At 43.2% G+C, this 21,207-nt stretch overlaps 1 protein-coding gene across 9 annotated transcripts in view; it reads right to left on the bottom strand.

Moving 5' to 3' along the window:
* PKP4 (plakophilin 4) overlaps positions 1–21,207 on the bottom strand; it is a 243,491-nt gene that overhangs the window by 10,440 nt on the left and 211,844 nt on the right. For 8 of the 9 annotated variants that reach the window (XM_075933435.1, XM_075933437.1, XM_075933436.1 and 5 more), the window contains 4 exons: positions 18,353–18,548; positions 4,997–5,081; positions 4,756–4,873; positions 1,053–1,184 (listed from right to left, as the gene is read on the bottom strand). In XM_075933435.1, coding sequence (XP_075789550.1) covers positions 1,053–1,184; positions 4,756–4,873; positions 4,997–5,081; positions 18,353–18,548 — 531 coding nt within the window. The remainder of the gene's footprint in view (positions 1–1,052; positions 1,185–4,755; positions 4,874–4,996; positions 5,082–18,352; positions 18,549–21,207) is intronic. The other variant, XM_075933439.1, reaches the window with a different exon arrangement.

The following is a 21,207-nucleotide window of genomic DNA, read 5'->3' as shown; positions in this document are numbered from 1 at the left end:
TTAACTGCATACACCTCATTCTCCCATGCAGAATGTGAACTACACAAAATAATATTTTAGAACCTTGTTTCTTAAACTGTGTTCCGCGAAACACCATCACAGGTGTGCCGTGGCCATTTAAGAAAAAAATGGCCACGAGAACTGCTGAGACGCGGGTGGTGCAAAGAGTTCAGCGAGTGATGGCGCGGCTGGAAATGAGGCGGGGCTACCTACATTCCTCCTCCTATGCTTCCGTGCGAAGAGTGGAAGAAGTGAGCAAGAGATGACACAGCAGGAAATGAGGCGGGGCTACCCATGTTCCTCATATGCTTCTGCGCCTGGCTTGCAACCGCCTGGGAAAGCTCCGCACCTCGGTTGTGCCCCTTACCAGAGGGGAGGAGTGTTGCAGGGCCAGCAGCAGGGCCGGCTCTGATTGGCTGTCTCCGCTGCTGGTCTGGGGATCCTTCCTTCCAGGGGAGAGAACTGCCCTAAAGCTGCCACCCCGACCGGGTCTTTGCACCGCTGTCTTTAGCCCTCATTTGTTACCCAGGACAGCTGAGGGGGCTAGCACCTTCTACCCTCTTGCACAGACAAGGCCCTTCCCTTCAGTATTCTGTGTCAAAAATAACAGAGCCAGGGGCTAGAACTATTGAAGGAAAAAACATTAAGCAGTAAGGGACCCACTGTGAATTGGGGGTCAGGGTAAGGCCCTAAGTGCTCCTAATGCTGGCGTGGCTCCTATCAGTCAGCTGCTTGACATTAACATGTGCTTGATAAGGTATTGAATTTATAATTTCCACCAATATGAGTAAACAGAGTAAATTATATTTCCCTATCAAAAAGGCAGAAGTTTAGAAGGCTTCATAGGGCAGTGAGTGAATATTGTTGTTGACAGAAAAACTGTAGTCTCGTGTTCAAGGGGCAAGCTTCTCTCTCCCCTCCCCCCAACAAAAAAATCCTTGGTGTTCCTCATTAAAAAAAAAAATAGTGTGTGGTGTTCCTCGGTCTTCAAAAGTTTAAGAAACACTGTTTTAGAAGCATTTTGTTTACAGTAAATCTAACTGGTCTCTTACCAGGATATATATCTTTATGCGTAATGACATCACCTTGGCTATTGTAATACTGCATAGAAGGTTGTGTCCTATTGTATTCAGAAGGAGGTTCTCTAATTCCTAGCAGTGCCGGCGATGAAGATGTGCTGCCAACTGATGAAAAGGAGGTAAGAGAAAGAAAGCATCAGTGTCTGATAGCCAATGATGGACCGATTCTCTATGAACTTCTCTAATTCTTTTTTAAAACAAGTTATACTTTCGGCCTCCAATACATCACCTGGCAATGTGTTCCACAGGTTGACTACACTGTATGAAGAAATACTTTTGTTTGTTTGTTTCATTTAAACTTGCTGCCTATGAACATCATTGGGAGCTCTCTGCTTCTTGTATTATGTGAATGGGTAAAAAGAGATTTTCCTATTCACTTTTTCCACGACATTCAGGATTTGGAAGACATCTATCATATGGCCCCTTAGTTGTCTCTTTTCCAAGCTGAAATGACCATCTTTTTAATCTCTTTCATGTGGAAGCTGTTCTATACCATGAATCGTTTTTGTGATCCTTTGTACCTTTTCTAATTCTAATATAGCCTTTTTTGAGACAGGGCAACCAGAACTGCAGGCGGTATTCAAGGTGTGGATATACCACATATTTATATATTGGGATTATATTTTCTGTTTTATCATCAATCACTTGCCTAATGGTTCCTAACATTTTTAGCTTTTTTGATTGCTGCTTCACGTCGAGCAAATTTTTCAGAAGAATATCCACGACTCCAAAATCTCGAGTAGTAACAGCTAATTTAGACCCCATTATTTTTTCCCACAGCTGCTTTCTTTGCTTAAGAACCTTTGGTGAGGGACCTTGTCAAAAGCTTTCTGAAAGTCAAATTACATTATATCTACTGGAATCCCCCATGTACATGTTGAATGATCCTTTCAAAAAATTCTAACTGATTCATGAAGCTTGATTTCCCTTTACAAAAGCTGTGTGGAGTCTTGTCACCAAATTCATGTATGGTCATTTATGTGTTTGCTAATTTGTTCTTTATTGTAGTTTCAACCAATTTGCTTAGTACTGAAATTAGGCTGTAATTATTAGGATTGCCTTTGGAATCTTTTAAAAAAATTGGCATCACATTAATTATCCTCCAGTCATTTGGTACAGAAGCTGATTTAAGTAATAGGTTAGTAGTTCAGCAACTTTATATCTGAGTTCTTTCAGAACTCTCGGGTGAATAGCAACTGATATTGGTTACTTATTACTGTTAATCAACTTGGTCAAAACCCTCCTCTAATAACTGCTCTATCTGGGACAGTTATATAGATTTGTTACCTCCCCCCCAAAAAACAAACCAAACCAAACCATAAACAAAACAAAACAAAACCAAGAAAAAAAATCAAAACAATCTCCGCTCCCCCCCCCAAATAGATCAGATGCAGGAATCTCCCTCAAATCCTTTGCAGTGGGGACCAATGCAAAGAAGCTATTAAATGTTTCTGCCAATGGCCTACTCAAGAGTGCTGCTTTAGCATCTCAATTGACAACTGGCCCCAGTGACCATTGAGTAGGCTTCCTGCTTCTGATGTATTTAAAAACCTATTTTGTTGTTAGTTTTTGTGTCTTTTGTTTGTTGCTCTTCAAATTCATTTTTGACATATTTAATTATACTTTTATGATTGGATTACCAGATTTCTGCTCCTTTCTATTTTCCTCAGTAGGATTTAACTTCAAATTTGTTAAGGATCCCTGTTTGCCATTAACAACTTCTTTTATTGGGTTAGTTAGCTATAGTGGCACATTTTGGGTCCCCTTACTAGTTTTTTGTTTTACTTGGAGTATGCATTTAATTTGGGTCTCTATTATGTTGTTTTAAAAAAGTTTCCATGCAGATTGCAGGCATTTTACTCTTGTGACTGTACCTTTAAATTTCCATTTAACTAGCTTCCTCATTTTTGTAGTTTCCCTTTCTAAAGTTAAATGCTTTGGGATATTTCCTCCCACAAAGATATCAAATTTAATTACATTATAATTGCCATTAGTAAATGGTTCAGCTATATTCATCTCTTGGACCACATCTTGTACTCCACTCAGAACTAAATCAAAGATTGCCTTTCCCTTTGCAGATTCTAAGATTAATGACTACTTCTTAGGGCACCTAATGCTGTCTTGAAACTTTATCTCAGCATGTTATCCTGAAGTAACATGTACCTTGCTAATATATGAATAGCTGAAATCTCTCTTTATAATTGAGTATTCTAGTTTTGCAGCCTCTCTGATCTCCTGGAGGATTCACAATCTTCACCAAAATCCTGGTCAGAACTGTATTTTATAGACTCATAAAACACTAGAACTAGAAAGGACCTCGAGAGGTCATCGAGTCCAGTCCCCTGCCCTCAGGGCAGGACCAAATACGGTCTAGACCATCCCTGATAGACATTTATCTAACCTACTCTTAAATATCTCCAGAGATGGGGATTCCACAACTACCCTAGGCAATTTATTCTAGTGTTTGACCACCCTGACAGTTAGGAACTTTTTCCTAATGTCCAACCTAAACTTCCCTTGCTGCAGTTTAAGCCCATTGCTTCTTGTCCTGCCCTCAGATGCTAAGGAGAACCCTTTTTCTCACTCTTCCTTGTGACACCCTTTTAGATACCTGAGAACGGCTATCATGTCCCCTTTCAGTCTGTTCCTTTCCAAACTAAACAAGACCAATTCTTTCAGTCTTCCTTCATAGGTCATGTTCTCTAGACCTTTAATCATTCTTGCTGCTCTTCTCTGGACCTTCTCCAATTTCTCCACATCTTTCTTAACTGAACTGGACACAATATTCCAGTCGAGGCCTAATCAGCGCAGAGCAAAGCGGAAGAATGACTTTTCGTGTCTTGCTCACAACACTCTTGTTACTGCATCCCAGAATCATGTTTGCTCTTTTTTGTAACAGCGTCACACTGTAGACTCATATTAGGCTTGTGGTCCGCTATTACCCCTAGATCCCTTTCTGCAGTACTCCGCATTTGTCCTTATTAAGCTTCATCCTATTTACCTCAGAGCATTTCTCCAATTTGTCCAGATCATTTTGAATTATGACCCTGTCCTCCAAAGCAGTTGCAACCCCTCCCAGCTTGGTATCATCTGCAAACTTAATAAGCGTATTCTCTATGTCAATATCTAAATCGTTGATGAAGATATTGAACAGAACCGGTCCCAAAACACACCCCTGTAGAACTCCACTTTTTATGCCCTTCCAGCAGGATTGTGAACCCTTAACTATTCTCTGAGAACGGTTATTCAGCAGTTATGCACCCACCTTATAGTAGCCCCATCTAAGTTGTATTTGCCTAGTTTATTGATAAGACAGTCAAATGCCTTACTGAAGTCTAGGTATACCATTTCTACCACATTTCCCTTATCTACAAGACTTGTTATCCTGTCAAAGAAAGCTATCAGGTTGGTTTGACATGATTTATTCTTTACATATCCATGCTAGCTGTTAGCTATCATCTTATTATCTTCCAGATGTTTGCAGATTAATTCCTTAATTATTTGCTCCACATTACTACTGCACAGAAGAAGAACTCACAGGATAAAACTGTAATATCACTGAAATAAGTAATATCACATTCAAGAGTACACTGAAGTTCCAGAAGGGACATACCAGATCTCCCTGAAAAACCTTCAGCTAATTTGTTCACAAAGAGGAAAAGGTTTATTAACTAACCTGACTGAATGATAGGTGACATTTGCTGATTTGTTGTAGACAAAGAGGGATGTGATTTGAATCGGTCTCGTTCTAATGTTGATACTGGTGTAATAAAATGATTCTGATTCCATCCATCCTGTGGTGTGGGCAAGAGCGTAAAAATGAATTACATTTCATTAAAATAAATAAATAAAATAAATACTTGTAAAGTTTCTTCCAGAAGAATGCTAATTTTGTCAGCACTGTACTTATAATATACCTTTTTATAAATGCTACGGAGGTCTCGGTATTGCCATAATGTATTCAATACCTGGGCTGCTGCCTTGACCACTTTCAATGATGATCTAAAATAAAGAATATTATTATCATTATATAGGATTGACACTTGTGAAGGAAGTGCATGTATGCACAGCTTGAAATACTATTTTAAATGAGCTAGGTAATCAGCAAAGAGGCTGATACTGGACTGTAATATCACAGCTTTAAACTAGGAGTGATCCCTTCAGGTCCTCCCTGGAACACACGAGAAGGCAATATAGGTAGTCTACACCACAAAGGAAAAACAGTGGGGGCTTTGGCAGCAGGGCTGTTTCATTGCTTTGTACATTTCTGGCCTTCCCCAAGAGCTAGACTTTCAGGTACCAGCACTCAGAAGTCTACACAGCAATGAAACAGCCCCACAGCTCAAGCCCAAGACAGCTGGCATGGGCCAGCCATGGGTTTTTCTTTGCTGTGTAGGCATTCCCTGTGAGGTATTCAGGATGGTTAGTATCTGTCTGAATAAACAACTTCTCTTTTCAGGGCTGTCAATCTAGCACACTTCATGAACGCATGTTACATAAAATATATATCATAATAAATCATTTACACTCCTACCTTTAAAGCAATCATCCAACACAAATATAATGGTTAAGGCTGGCAGCTAGTAATAACATTGCCTTTCTCTTCCCGTAATAAGATTCTGTTTTCAGTTTCTTGTAACTTTTCCACACTTTACTATTTGGGCTGAAATGTTCTGTGTCAGGTTTCTGCGTCAGGATATTTATTTATAAACCTAAGTACTTTCCAGGATCAAGGGAAGAAAAAAAATACTTATTTTCCAACATTTAAAAATCCTGGAGTTTTTTCTTTGACAAGTACTGGTGCCCCAATGCACTGGAGCAGGGATTTGAAAAATGACAGAGTAGCCTTTATACCGGATAGAAGCAAGTATTGGTTACATTCCATGAGACAATGATTACATCAAAAAAATGGCTTCCATTTAGCTGGATTTCTATTGTTGAGTAGGGTCTGTTAAACGGCAATCAAATATCACTGTTCCTCATTTATCAAGGAAGCAACTACCCTGTGAGATGTAAGAAACTGAATGCAATGTCTGACTATGATTCTTTGTGAGCAAGTTAGGATGGACATGGAAGGCTGAACTGACAATCTGGGAAAGTCAGAGAACCAGCACTGGCTTGGTCAGGCCGGGGCAAAGAGAATGAGCTTGACCTGATCTGCTTTCAGCTTGGGATGATTGGTATTGTGGGAGAAGCATACAAGCAAGCTGACTGCCAACTGAGATGTAAAGCATTGGACTGGGAGCTCAGACTGAGGATCCTCGAGAGAAGAACAGACATTGTTTCCTGCTGTCTCTTGTAGCAAATGGATCGATCATCAGAATGCCTCAAACTGTGAAGATGACCCAGAAGACACTTGAATTCAAAGACCATTAGTGACTCAGGGAAAAATTCCTTCTGAGATAATCTATGATATGATTCAGGACTCTGGGCTGGTCCGCTATTGCTCTCCTTGGTGCAGAAGTGCCACAACCTGACTGCGTCTTGGGACAGAATCAGTTGAGAAAGGTGAATCAATCTCTGTAGAGGGTTAAGAACTGGATGGTAAACCATCCTGAACCACATTTGGAGGGAGATGAAGGTACTATTTTGAAAACTGGACCACTTGTGTGCAAGTAGGCCTGTGGCCCAGAAGCTTTAAGCACATCCAAAGTGTTGAGAAAGTCTGAGACTGCAGACTGACACAAAGGTGGCAAATTGCTTGAAAACAGTCAGTTGGCAGAAACCCTGTTGAACTTGCAGAATCTATTAGGGCCCCAATTAACTCAATTTTCAGAGTTGGAACTAAAATTGACTTCCTGTTGTTTAGGATGAGATCCAGACAGTCAACTAATTACAGTGTAATGTCTGTGTGAACAAGAATTTCCTCTCTGGACCTGCACCCCAGTTGTCTGGATAGAGATTTCTTTCTTCCTGAGATACAACGTCATGATGACTATGAATTTGGTAAAACCCAAGGTGTAGAACAGAGATTAACTAGAAGCACTGTGTACTGAAAATGATGTTCTGCCATGACAAATTGAAGGAATTTTCTTTAGCATTGCCAAATTCACAGGATATGAGGTGTCCTGAAGGTCCAGAGTAGCAAACCATTCACGTCAGATTGTCAGAAAATAGGGAAAACTCACCAAAACTGGTGGCAGATTCTATAACTAGATTTATCCAAACCAGCAACAAATGTGTGCTCCTAGTCAGTATACCAGCTTACAATGGAGCCACAGCCAGTACTCCAAGATACTCCAGTCTACATAGCCACCCAGACCAACTGGACTTAAAGATGAAAAGTTATTAAAACTAAAGATGTTAAGAAGTGGGTAATTGGCGAATTGTGTAGTTGTGTAGCAGGTCCTGGACTGCTGTGTCTCTGCTGGGTGTCTCTTACAACATTTAAAATATAGAGGCACAGTGGTCTGGGACCTGGAGCAAGTCTCCTCTGCCCCACAGAGATGGTGCTGGAGGAAACTGGCTTTTAAGCCAGATGCTAGTAGTCGAGTACTTGACTAGTTGCTTAACATCCCTAAATAAAACCAAAATCATCATTACACTTTTGGTTATTCCCAGCCCCAAAGGGCCAGTCACTTGCCTCAGGGCAAGGTATACATCATGCTTGAGGTTTTAACCTGAGCTAGCTAGCGGTCAGCACCACAAGAAGTTACTCACCTTGCACAGTAACGATAGTTCTTTGAGATGTGTCCCTCTATGGGCCCTCTTCTGTTGGTGTGTCTGTGTCATTGTGCCGCTGATTGGAAAACTTCGGTAGCAGTGTCTGTTTTGCCCCCTCTAGTGCTGCCACTCCTCATGCTGCAGCACAAGGCTAGTCAGAACACGCAGGCTAACCACCCTTAGTTTATTTTCTACTGTAATCATTGACAAGAACTGCAAAATAGAGGAAAGGAGGGTGGGTTGAGGAGTGCCTATAGGGACAAATAGCTCAAAGGACCATCATTGCCACACAAGGTAACAAACTCCTTCTTTGAGTAGGGTCCCTATAGGTGCTCCGCTGTTGGTGACTTCCAAGCAGTACCTGTATGGAAGGCTAGGACTTTGAAGTTGGGTTGGTTCCAGATGACAGTACTATGGAGCTGAAGATTGCATTGCAGGTAGAGTCCCCAGTGATCACATAATGTTCTGAAAAGATGTGAACCAACAATTGTGTTGCCGCTCTTCAGATTTCTGAGGCAGGGATAGTGAGAAGGCAACAGATGAGACTGACCTTGTGGAGTGTGTATGACAAGAACAGGCGTGGGCATTAATTTTTGATGGGGGGGCCACTCCAAGAATTTGTAAGGTGGTCAAGGGCCGCACACTTCCATGATATTAATAGAGAAGATGCAGGGTTTGTGATGGAGGTTGCGTGCAGAAGGGAGCTTGGAATAAGGGAGGGAGTTTGGGTGAAGGAAGCAGTTGTGACCTGGGGCACTGGACTAGGGTACAGGGGTTTGAACTGTGGCTTAGGGCAGGGAATTGGGGTACAGGAGGGAGTGCAGGGGATTGGATTGTGCATTAGGGCAGGAGGAGACTGTGATCTGGGGCAGGGTTAGGTTGCCAGATCTAGGAGGGGATATCAGTGCTGGAGGAGGGCAGAGGATTTGGGTATGTGGAGTAGGGGGGACAGGAGTGTGGGGGGGAGGGTTGGGGTGCCAGAGGCAGCCTCTGGCCAGGGGACTTACCAGCCAGCAGCCTGTTCCTGAATCAGCCTCCCTGCCTGGCCCACCCCAGCACAGGCTACAGTCATGTGATCTGTGAATAACTAGGTGCCCCTTATGCTTCGTGGCTGCCTTTTATTGAAACACGCAGCTCCCATTGGCCAGATTCTGACCAGAAGGCGGCTAATGGGATTGTGCTGGAAGTGGGAGCAGCTCCTAAAGCTTCCCCCCTCAGGGCTCAGTTTTTAAAGTGAAACCTCCCCACAGCTGTGCTTCTGAGCAGTTTGCAAGTGGGGGGAGGCAAGCGAGACCTGACTGAGGCTTCCCGCAATGTCCGCAGGCTGGATCCGTCCTGCGGGCCATGTTTTGCCTGGGCCTGGACTGGCATCTGGATGGAGCCAAGCACTAAGATTGCGAATAGCCAGCTTTGGATATAGAGTATGTCCTTTGTTCTGCAAGAGGAGATGCAGAGCAAGCTGGAGAGAGAGAGATCAGTAGGTGCGTCATGAGCTGTGTCAGGTAAGGATACCAGGTTAGTCTCATCCATGTAGGAATGATCAGAATGACACATGCACAGTCTCTTCTTATTTTCAGCAGGACCTTTGATAGCTGGGAAAATGGAAAGAAGGGAAGGCATCACCAAGTGAGTGTTGTCCTATCCCTGCTTTGGAACAGCAGTGAGGACATTTCTTGTTCAGATAAACGGCAAACAAATCTAGTTGGCATCCAAGCACTGCTTGGGTCTAGTTCCACTTATAGTCACGTGACAATCTGGTACTGAGAGCGTCCGCCATTGAGTTCTATGTATCCGAGATGGAGGCTGCCAACACTGTGATGTCATGAGAGATACATTATTTTCATAGTCCAATTGCTTCTGTGCAGAAGGAAGGAGACCAGACTCCCCTTTATCAATTCACATAGATTAGGGGTCCTATAAAGGTAGCCTTCTAGTCAGGCAGTGGCATAGATAGCTGCAGCGGCACAGGAGCCAGCAAACAGAGCTGTAAACAGGGGAGTTTGAGTGGGAGTTCTGTTGGAGGAGAAGTTTGTATTTGGTTTTGTATTTGTATTGTTTGTATGTGTAGAGGCTTGTAGGGGTAGTGTGCTGGGAGAGAAGCTGAGCCCTGATTAGGGGTCCTATAAAGGTAGCCTTCTAGTCAGGCAACGGCATAGATAGCTGCAGCGGCACAGGAGCCAGCAAACAAGAGCTGTAAACAGGGGAGTTTGAGTGGGAGGAGTTTGTAAAGGGCGTTTGGATATTGGGACTTGTTTGGGGTTTGTTTTTTCTGTGGAGGGGGTGTTTTGGTCTGTTTTTGTGTTTACCGGACTAATAGGATTTTGGTGAGAAACTAGATAAAACACAGAGGCAGTAGTGGCCATGGCCCAAGTAGTAGAGAACACAAGGAGGATGATTGGATGTAGTAGCTGCGGTATGTACATGATTCTGGAGGGGGTACCTGAAAGGAGTTTTGTTTGCATGAAGTGCCGCCTGATAGAGCTGATGGAAAAAAAGATCCGAGGACTGGAGATGCAGGTGGAAACTCTGGTCGAGTTTAGAAGGGGGTTTGAGCAGATGATGGAGCAAAGGCATGACGTGGCTGAAGGCGAAAGCATAGACATGCAGATGGAAGCAGGATCAAGGGCCTCAGAGGAGGGACTGCTAGGCGAAGAAAATGGACAGTGAAAGCATGTGACTCAGAGAACCAGGCAGAGGAAAAGATGGGTCAGTGAAGGAAAAATAGAGCTCAAGAACAGGTATGTGGAGCTGGAGAATGAAGAAGGGGTACAGCAGGTAGATAATGAAGACTGAAGGGTAAGGAAGAAGAGAAGAGTGGCTAGTCCCACAGATAAAGGGGAAGACTTAATGGAGACAACACCAAAAATGAGCATTAGGAGGATACAGGATGGGTTAAAGAGGATACAAGGGAAAATAGGAATGGCAAGGACTTGCAGCCAGAGGAAGCTAGAGATAGACCAGAGAATCGCACTGTCACTAGGAAAAGGCAGGTCTATGTGATTGGGGACTCCTTATTGAGAAGAATAGATAGGCCTGTAACCAGAGCTGATCCAGAGAATAGAAGGGTGTGCTATCTGCCAGGTGCTAAGATACGAGATGTGGAACTGAGGTTGAAGAGGATTATTAAGGGAGCAGGAAGGAATCCATTGATCATCCTTCATTAGGAACAAATGATACGGCTAGATTCTCACTGGAACAAATTAAGGGAGACTATGCTAGGCTGGGGAGGACGCTCAAGGAAATTGAGGCTCAGGTGATCTTTAGTGGGATTCTGCTGTTCCTAGAGAAGGACAACTAAGACGTGACAGGATTATGATGATCAATAGATGGCTTAGGCAGTGGTTCTATAAGGAGGGCTTTGAGATGTATGGTCACTGGGAGGCATTTATGGACAGAGGACTGTTCTCTAAGGATGGACTTCACCTAAATAGGGAGGGAAATAGACTTCTAGGATGGAGGCTGGCTCAACTGATTAAGAGAGCTTTAAACTAGGAATCTGGGGGGAGACGGTTGGGAGATGTCCAGGTAATCTCTACGCCGGATTTTAACACTGAGAGGGAGGAAAGTGAAGTAAGAAAGGAAATAGCTGGGGGTAGGAGAATGAACATGAGGAAGAGTAGGGTGGATATTAATCTAATAGGTCATATTGGAGGTACAATGTCCGTGCCAAATTGGGTAAAGAATGTGAATGAAGCCAAACAGCAAAAATTAAAATGTCTGTACACCAATTCGAGGAGCCTAGGTAACAAAAAGGAGGAACTAGAGTTATTGGTCCAGGAAGTGAAACCAGATATTATAGGAATAACAGAAACATGGTGGAATACTAGGCATGACTGGAGTACAGGTATTGAAGAGTATGTGCTGTTTAGGAAAGACAGAAATAAGGGTAAAGGTGGTAGAGTCGCATTGTATATCAAAGATGAGGTAGATCGTAAAGAAATAAAAAGTGATGGAATGGAGAAGACAGAGTCTGTTTGGGCAAAAATCACATCGGGAAAGAAAACTATCAGATCCTCCCCTGGGATAGTGCTTGGGGTGTGTTATAGACCACCAGGATCCAATTTGGATATGGATAGAGACCTCGTTAATGTTTTTAAAGAAGTAAATACTCATGGAAACTGCGTACTCATGGGAGATTTCAACTTTCCAGATATAGACTGGAGAACAAGTGCTAGTAATAATAATAGGGCTCAGATTTTCCTAGATGTGATAGCTGATGAATTCCTTCATCAAGTAGTTGCTGAACCAACAAGGGGGAAATGCTATTTTAGATTTGGTTTTGGTGAGTAGCGAGGACCTCATAGATGAAATGGTTGTAGGGGACAACCTTGGCTCAAGTGATCATGAGCTAATTCAGTTCAAATTAAATGGAAGGATAAACAAAAATAAATCTGAGACTAGGGTTTTTTATTTCAAAAGGGCTAACTTTAATAAATTAAGGAAATTAGTTAGGGAAGTTGATTGGACTAAAGAAATTGTGGATCTTGAGGTGGAGGAGGACTGGAATTATTTTAAGTTAAAGTTGCAGAACCTATCAGAAACCTGTATCCCAAGAAAAGGGAAAAAATGTATAGGCAGGTGTGTTAGACCAAGCTGGATGAGCAAGCATCTCAGAGAGGTGATTAAGAAAAAGCAGAAAGCATATAAGGAGTGGAAAATGGGAGGGATAAGTAAAGAAAGCTACCTTATTGAGATTAGAGCATGTAGGGACAAAGTGAGAAAGGCTAAAAGTCAGGTAGAGGTGGACCTTGCAAAGGGAATTAAAACCAATAGTAAAAGGTTTTATAGCCATATAAATAGGAAAAAAACAAAAAAAGAAGAAGTAGGACCGCTAATTATTAAGGATGGAGTGGAGGTTAAGGATAATCTAGGAATGGCCCAATATCTAAACAAATACTTTGCTTCAGTCTTTAATGAGACTAATGAAGAGCTTAGGGATAATGGTAACATAACAAATGGGACTAAGGATATGGAGGTAGATATTATCATATCCAAGGTAAAAGCCAAACTTGAACAGCTTAATGGGAGTAAATCGGGGGGCCCAGATAATCTTCATCCAAGAATAGTAAAGGAACTGGCACATGAAGTTGCAAGTCCATTAGCAAATTTTTTTAATAAATCTCTAAACTAAGGGGTTGTACCATTTGACTGGAGAATTGCTAATATAGTTCCTATTTTTAAGAAAGGGAAAAAAAGCGACCCGGGTAACGATAAGCCTGTTAGTTAGACATCTGTAGTATGTAAGATCTTGGAAAAATTTTTGAAGGAGAAAGTAGTTAGGGACAGTGAGGCTAATGGCAATTGGGACAAATTACAACATGGTTTTACAAAAGGTAGATCATGCCAAACCAACCTGATCTCCTTTTTTGAGAAAGTAACAGATTTTTTAGATAAAGGAAAAGCAGTGGATCTAATCTACCTCGACTTTAGTAAGGCATTTGATACAGTACCACATGGGGAATTATTGATTAAATTGGAAAAGATAGGGATTAATATGAAAGTTGAGAGGTGGATGAGCAACTGGTTAAAGGGGAGACTACAGCGGGTCATACTGAAAGGTGAACTGTCAAGTTGGAGGAAGATTACTAGCGGAGTTCCTCAGGGATCAGTTTTGGGGCCAATTTTATTTAATCTTTTTATCTCTGACCTTGGCACCAAAAGTGGAAGTGTCCTGATAAAATCTGCGGATGACACAAAGTTGGGAGCTATTGCCAATTCAGAAAAGGATCAGGATATCATACAGGAAGATCTGGATGATCTTGTAAATTGGAGTGATAGCAATAAGATGTAATTTAATAGTGAGAAGTGTAAGGTTATGCATTTAGGGATTAATAACAAGAATTTTAGTTATAAGCTGGGGACACATCAGTTGGAAGTAATGGAGGAGGAGAAGGACCTCGGAGTCCTGGTTGATTATAGGATGACTATGAGCCGCCATTGTGACATGGCTGTGAAAAAGGCTAATATGGTCTTGGGATGTATTAGGCGAGGTATTTCCAGTAGGGATAAGGAGTTGTTAGTGCCATTATACAAGGCATTGGTGAGACCCCATTTGGAATACTGTGTGCCGTTCTCGTCTCCCATGCTTAAGAAGGATGAATTCAAACTGGAACAGGTACAAAGAAGGGCCACTAGGATGATCCGAGGAATGGAAAACCTGTCTTATGAAAGGAGACTCAAGGAGCTTGGCTTGTTTACCTTAACCAAAAGAAGGCTGAGGGGGGACATGATTGCACTCTTTAAATATATTAGAGGGATAAATACCAGGGAGAGAGAGGAATTATTTAAGCTTAATACCAATGTGGACACAAGAAAAAATGGATACAAGCTGGCTAGCAGGAAGTTTAGACTTGAGATTAGATGAAGGTTTCTAACCATTAGAGGAGTGAGGTTCTGGAACGGCCTTCCAAGGGAAGTAGTGGGGGCAAAAGATCTATCTGGTGTCAAGATTAAACTAGATTGGTTTATGAAGGGGATGGTTTGATGAGATAACATGATCTTGGTAACTAATTGACCATTCATTATCAGGGGGAAATAGGTCAATGGAGGGATGATAGGAGTCACTATAGAGAACTTTCTCGGTGTCTGGCTGATGAGTCTTGCCCACATGCTCAGGGTTTAGCTGATCGCCATATTTGGGGCCGGGAAGGAATTTTCCTCCAGGGTAGAATGGCAGAGGCCCTGGCGGTTTTTCGCCTTCCTCTGTAGCATGGGGTACAGATTACAGCTGGAGGATTCTCTGTATCTTGGGGTCTTCAAAGTATTTGAAGGCTTCAAAATCTGAGATATAGGTGAGAGGATTATTCTAGGAGGGGTGGGTGAGATTCTGTGGCCTGCACTGTGCAAGGGGTCAGACTAGATGATCATAATGGTCCCATCTGACCTTAAAGTCTATGCGTCTATGAGTACGTACAGGCTACACTGTCTGTTAGGTCTTTTGAGTGTGATCAGAGGGAGGAAGCGAGTGCAAGCATTCCTGACTGCCCTGAGCTTGAGAAGATTGATGCTGAAGGACATCTCCACAGGTGACCATTTTCCTTCATCATAAAGTTTATATGCACCTCATCCTATGAGCAATATATTGGGGGTGAGAAACAACATATCTGAAGGCACTATATGTGAGGAATTACCACTTTGCTACTGTCGTATGCTTTACGAGTTGCAAGCAGAGTCCAGCTGATATTTGTGGGCTATTCTGAATGGTCTCAGAGTGTAATCAAAGAGAAATATGTGTTGAGATAGAAGGGTTTGGATCTGGGGCAGGGTTAGGGATAGAGAGTCAAGGTCAGGTTCTATAAACCTGAGGGTTGATTTCTGAGGTCTAATCTGTCTCCAACTCCCCTTTCTCTTGACTATTAGGAAATATAAAGAATCCTTTGCCTTGTCAATTTTGAGTTACTAGTTTTATGGCCTCTAACTGGAGGATATGGTTTACCTCTTGTTGTAGTGAACTCTTGCGAGAAAGGAGATAGGGAAGGGTATTGGGGCGGGTTGGAGCAGGGATAAAATGAACCGAGTATTCATGGTGAATCATTTCCAGGACCCTCTGTTTGATGTTATGTCCTCCTTTGTGCTGTGGAACCATGCCAGATGATGAGCAAACGGAGGGATAGCAATGACTGGCAGTAGCAGTTTCAGGGAGTAGTCTGCTGGCACTTTGACCAACACGTCAAAATTGATGCTAAGATGTGGGTGGCTGGGATGAGAAAGATTGCTGGCTAGTTGGTTTGCAGCTTGAGAACTTGGTTTTGTTCTTTTGTGGCACATAGTATTGTTAAGCTGGGTATTGGGAGGTGCAGCAGGGAAATTCTAAATCTAATTAACACGCTTCTAAGAGTATTAATTAACTATATACAACTGAAAAAGTCACTAAAAATAGAGATTATGAGGTCAACATCACACAGCACTCTGACTCTAGCAGGGCAGAAGTAGTAAGAGAGGGAAGTCAGAGAGGCTTTGCCTCATGCAGCCAAAGGAGGTGCTAGGGTACAAGGCCCAAGTGCCTCCCCACTGCAGATACCACTAGGCATAATTCTCCAGCTCCGTTGTTAACACTCCTAAGTACAGAGGGGGGCAAAATGTGGCCCATAGGCTAGATCAGGCCTTCCATAATTCTCCTGGACTCTAAAGTTCTGCAGCCCAGCAGGGTGCTCAGGCAGGCGGTCCTTGGGGGAGAGGTGGGCAGTGCATGGAGACTTGCTGACTCCAACCCCTTAAGGGGAACACTTGCTCCAGCAGCCAGCTGGCAGCTTGCCTGAAGGTCCAATGGTATGCTAGTCAGGAGTTGCCTGGGCAGAGCATGCACCCAGGCTTGCCAACTGCTTGGGGGCAGGGGTAAGCAAAGGGGCCCAGGGCTCCAGCTGATGCTATTGCAGAAGAATCAGTCCTGGGCCCTTTAAATTGCTGCAAGAGTGCCACATGCTCCAGGCACTGCTAAGGACTGGGGAGGGGAATGCTGTTTTCCAGGCAGCGAGCACTGAGGGCCAGCTGTACTCTGCCTTGTGCCTTCTGCCCTTGGCCCCACCCATTTACCTTGCCCAGGGGCTCGTGGAGGCTGTTGGCTCCACTGCCTGCACTTGGCACCCCCTTCCATAGACAACAAATGTACCTCAGGTCAGAACCCCTTTCTGCACCCAACGTCCCTCCCAGACTCTCTCCTATACCCAAACTCAGTTCCAGGCCCCACACTCCCTCCATTAATATAGTAGAAAAGTGTGGCCCATGATCTTGGACTGGTCCCCTGCAAAATCGATTGCCCATTCCTGCCTAAGTGGAATATACAGCTGCACTTATTTGAAGGTGGAGGAGCTAGGATTTAGGCATGGGATAGAGGGAACTGTGACTGAATGGTCAAAGAGACTGGGATAAGGAGCCCTGGGAAGAGACTGAGATTGGATGAGAAACTAGGGAAGATAGCCTGGGACTGGGTGTCAGCAGGGAGGTGAGGAGATGTGAGCTGTAGATTGGACAAGCCAGAGTAGGGAACATGGACTGACTGGTCAAAGAGACTGGAATGTGGATAAGAAGCCATGCAAAGGAGAAGGAAAGGAGACAAGGAACCAGTAGTGAGGTAGAAACAAGACTGGGACAGACTGGAGAGGATGGGGCAAAAGGGGAAAAGCTTGGAGGAAATGATAGTGTCTGTGCCTACCAGATCACTGTCTCCTCCGTAGCCTGGAATGGACTTACCCATTCCTATTTTCAGCAAATACATATGTGAAATCCACAGGCAAAATGTCCCATTCCTCCCCCCTTCCCCCTCTGCCCAGCACTGGTCATTCTGCCCATTTTGTGTCCATCAGAGCCCAGCTCCACTCCACTGTGGCAGCTGGTTGTTGCCTCCTGACTCAGGGTAGCACCACCAGCCAGGGATACCGTGGCTGTGGCCCCAATCACTCTGGGCTGTGTCAGCCACACTCAATCAAGGACTCCTCCCCTTCCTGTAGCTGAGCCACGGGCCACAGGGGAATAGCCAGTGTGGCTCCCAGCCTGCCTGCGCCAGCCTCTGGTGCTAGAACAGCAGGATGGAGGAGTGAGTCTGGGGGACTTCAATGGAGCACGAGTGGAGCCATGTGAGGCAGTTTGGGAAGGCATCGACTTCCACGGCCTATAATACACAGCCCATGTGCACCACACGTTTTCTAGCTGCCCAATTTGATACCCTTAGGAGTCTGATTTACAAAGGTACTGGGTATTCACAACTGCAAATGAAGGTAATAGGTGTTGGGCTTTGAGCATATAAAGTGCTATGTAACGGTAAGTACCCCAAATCATTAGGCTCTAAGCATTTCATATTAGGCACCCAAAAAAAATCAATGGATACTGTTGGCCTTCATCTTTCCTTGCCTTAGTTCCTCAGCTGTAAAAATGTGGATAACAGCCCCTTACTTCACAGGACTACTAAAAAAATGATTAGGAAGAACTCAGATACTACTGTGATGAGCACCATAGAAAAGTCAATGAAGAAATTAAGAATTCTATGTTCAGAGAAGGATTTGGGTATTATGCAGCAAGACCCAGCAACAAACAATGAACAATGAGAAGAAAACAAAATATCAAAGATTTGCTCATTAAGTGAGCAACTTCCATGCTGTGCATGGATTGAGGCAGGGATATGGTGGAAAAAATAACATGTGATCATATACAATTAAAGACTTTATCATAATGATACGCACAAGGGGGTCAGATTAGTGTTCCACAATCATAAATCTGGTATTTCCTAACTTCTGCCTGACTTTCAATCTTACTACTGTTCTATTAACCTTTTTGTGGATGTTTAATATATACATGACAGAATTTTCAGATATTTTTATCTTCTACATGCAGTATATTATTGTACAGCACATAGACCTTTTAGAGACTACTGTACAATGTTAATGATTGGTTGGTATTGTTTGGAAATAATACAAAATGGAGTAGATGCAAAACAGGGCCTCTTTCTTGCCTAACAGTTTACAGCTGTGAGAGACTGCTCATCTTATCAGCAAACTTTGACTAAAAGAAAAAAAAACCTTTTTCTGCAGGAAATTCACTTTATAAGTTTGTTTTCTTGTTTTTATCTGAAACGGATTAAAGTAACATTTTACTTGTAAATCTAGCTGTCCACTTGCCTGTCACCCCTTCCTTTTGTTATGTTCACCAGTTTTTCTATTCCTCCGGTGTCAGCCAGAGCTTTGGCATTTTCCATGTTTTTACTGGTGACCTCATGCAAAGCACAGCAGATTGCTGCTACAGTGTCATCAGACAATATACTTGGGCCACTGCCTCCTGGAAGGCGATTCACCAGATCTCGCATTGCGTATTTACCTACAAAAATCCATAAATCAAATTAGGAAATGTACTTTGCAACTTATATTTGAAATATAAGGACTCTGAAAGAATTATGTAAGTTAAAAAGCAACGAGGAAAGTTGAATAAAAAAATCAATACTAAGTGGAAAACAAAAATAATTCAGATCGCACACAGAGACACGAAACACCATAAAGTAACTGACTAAATAAATACATAGCATTTTTCTTCTGGATTAGGAAAAGACTGATTAAAAATATGGCTGTGTGTCAATGTACACAGACATATACTGATCTGTTACCTTATTGACTGTAGTTAAGGATATTTAGTAGAGCAGTTTTATAGCAAGAGAGAAGCAATGTTACAATAAGGTTACTTAAGTATCTTACAAACAACTAAAATTGTATAGAAATGTGTAAGTTTTATATTCCAGTCTTCTTTAGGTAGGACTTGAATTGATAGTTTGCTATTGCATGATCATATTTCATTACTTCTGGTTCTGATATGTTAAAAAAATTGAATTAAGGAACAAAAAGTTGAGAAAATGTTGGAGTTTACTATCACTTACCTTTTCCCCTAATGCAAGTTGTGCTTTAGTTGACATAATATTACCATCATTTGAAATTCTTTATGCCTTTAGGGAGAGACAAACTACTTTGCCAGAAAATAGCAGAATAAAACTGTTTAGCTATGTTTGTAGTCACTGTAGGTTAGTTGCTGTCTCATTCAAGTAGAAGAAGATGCAATAATGAATTTGGTTAAATAAAGTGGGATACAAGACAATTTAACATTAATACTAAAAATAGGAATTTTTGATGGAAAGTAAAACTGATACAGGAAAAGAAGAAGCTACTCACCCTGTGCAGTAACAATAGTTCTTCGAGATGTGTGTCCCTGAGGGTGTTCCACTCAGGTCTTGGTACATGCCTGCGCCGGGGATCGGAGATTTTTGCAAGCAGTGCCCCTCGCACCACACCTGCGCACTCAGCGGCCAACTTCCCCCTAAGCCTGTGGAATGTGTGCGTGGTGCGAGTCCCATCTGTTCCTTGTCTACCTGAAGTCCCTTTAGACTTTAAGCAGAAGGGAAGATGGTAGGGTAGTGGAGCACCTGCAGGGACACACATCTCAAAGAACTATCGTTACTGAACAGGGTGAGTAATTTCTTCTTCAGTAGTGTGGTTTTCCTGTGGGTGCTCCACTCAGGTGATTCCATAGTAGTACCCGCCCAATGGAGGTGGGCATTGGAGTCTCTCTAAATGGAATGAGGAAGAACTGCATCTGCTAGAGATGTGTTGGGTATAGTGCTGTGCGAAAGTATAGTGTGAGGACCATGTGGCTGCTCTACAAATATCTGCCAACGGTACATTGTTCAGGAAGGCCGTTGTAGTGACTATTGCACATGTGGAATGAGCCCTAATGGGCTGCGGTGGCTGTCTGCCCGCAAGGTCATAAATGGTACGTATGCACCCTGCAATCCACTTGGATAGGCGCTGTGCTGAAACTGCTATTCCTGTGCATGGTCCTGACCATGCAACAAAGAGCCTGTCTGATTTCTCTAGTTCTATCAAAGTAGAACACAATTGCCCTCCTTGCATCCAGCGTATGTAATATAGCCTCCTTGGGGGAAGCATGAGGTTTAGGGAAATAGGCAGGTAAGTAAACGGGTTCATTTACATGGAAGTTGGATATAACCTCTGGGTGAGGTCTGAGTAGACTTTATCCCTGGTAAATATAGTAAAAGGAGGGTCTGCCATGAGGGCTGTGATTTCTCCTAACCTTCTTGCTGATGTTATTGTCACTATGAATGACATCTTCATAGACAGGTATTCTGGTGACATAGTGGCTAATGGCTCAAAGGGTGGCCTGGTGAGAGTGTCAAGGACCAAATTCAAGTTCCACGGTGGCACCCGGGGGTGGAGGTTTGGATGCATTTTCTGTAAACCTGTGAGAAAACGCTTCACCATGTGATGTGTGAAGAGAAAGAAGCCGTCTACCGGATCATGGAAGGCCGTGATCACTGCCTGGTGGACCTGGATGGAGCTGATGGACAGGCATTTGTCGCTAAGGTCCATGAGGTAGTTGAGTAAGGTAGGTATGGGGACTGTGGTGGGATGCAAATTGCACATCGTGCACCATTGTTGAAAATGTGTCCACTTGTTTTCATAGATGCTTCTTGTGGAGGGATGCTGACTGTTTATAAGAACTTGTTTAACCCTGTCTGGATAGGTGAGTTCTTCATTCTGGACCCATGGATAAACCATTCCGTGTGTTTCATGGTTTTGATACTGAGGTGACATATACTGCCGTAGTGCTGTGTGAGAAGATTCGGCACCGCTGAGACAGGGATCGGTCGATCTATCGACAAGTAGTGTAGGTAAGGGAACCAGGGCTGTCTCGGCCAGGCTGGGGCTATTAACATTACTGTGGCCCGATCAGATTGGATCTTGTTGATCACTCTGGCGATAAGTGGGATTGTTGGAAAGGCATAAAGTAGGGGAGATGTCCAGTGGATGGTGAAGGTGTCCCCTTCTGACCTCTTGCCTAGTCCTGCCTGAGTCCTTGCCTAGTCCTGCTTGTTAGAGGTGGACTGATTCGTGGAGGACTGGTTTTGCTGATTCCTCCTCCTATTAGGGCATTGCTTGGGCCTCTGCTGCTGCCTATAATAGTTGTAATTATA

This window comes from Pelodiscus sinensis, chromosome 7, assembly GCF_049634645.1.
Source record: "Pelodiscus sinensis isolate JC-2024 chromosome 7, ASM4963464v1, whole genome shotgun sequence".
Lineage (NCBI taxonomy): Eukaryota > Metazoa > Chordata > Testudines > Trionychidae > Pelodiscus > Pelodiscus sinensis.
Note: the sequence above shows the minus strand (reverse complement) of the source record. Positions and strands in the feature narration are given on the sequence as shown.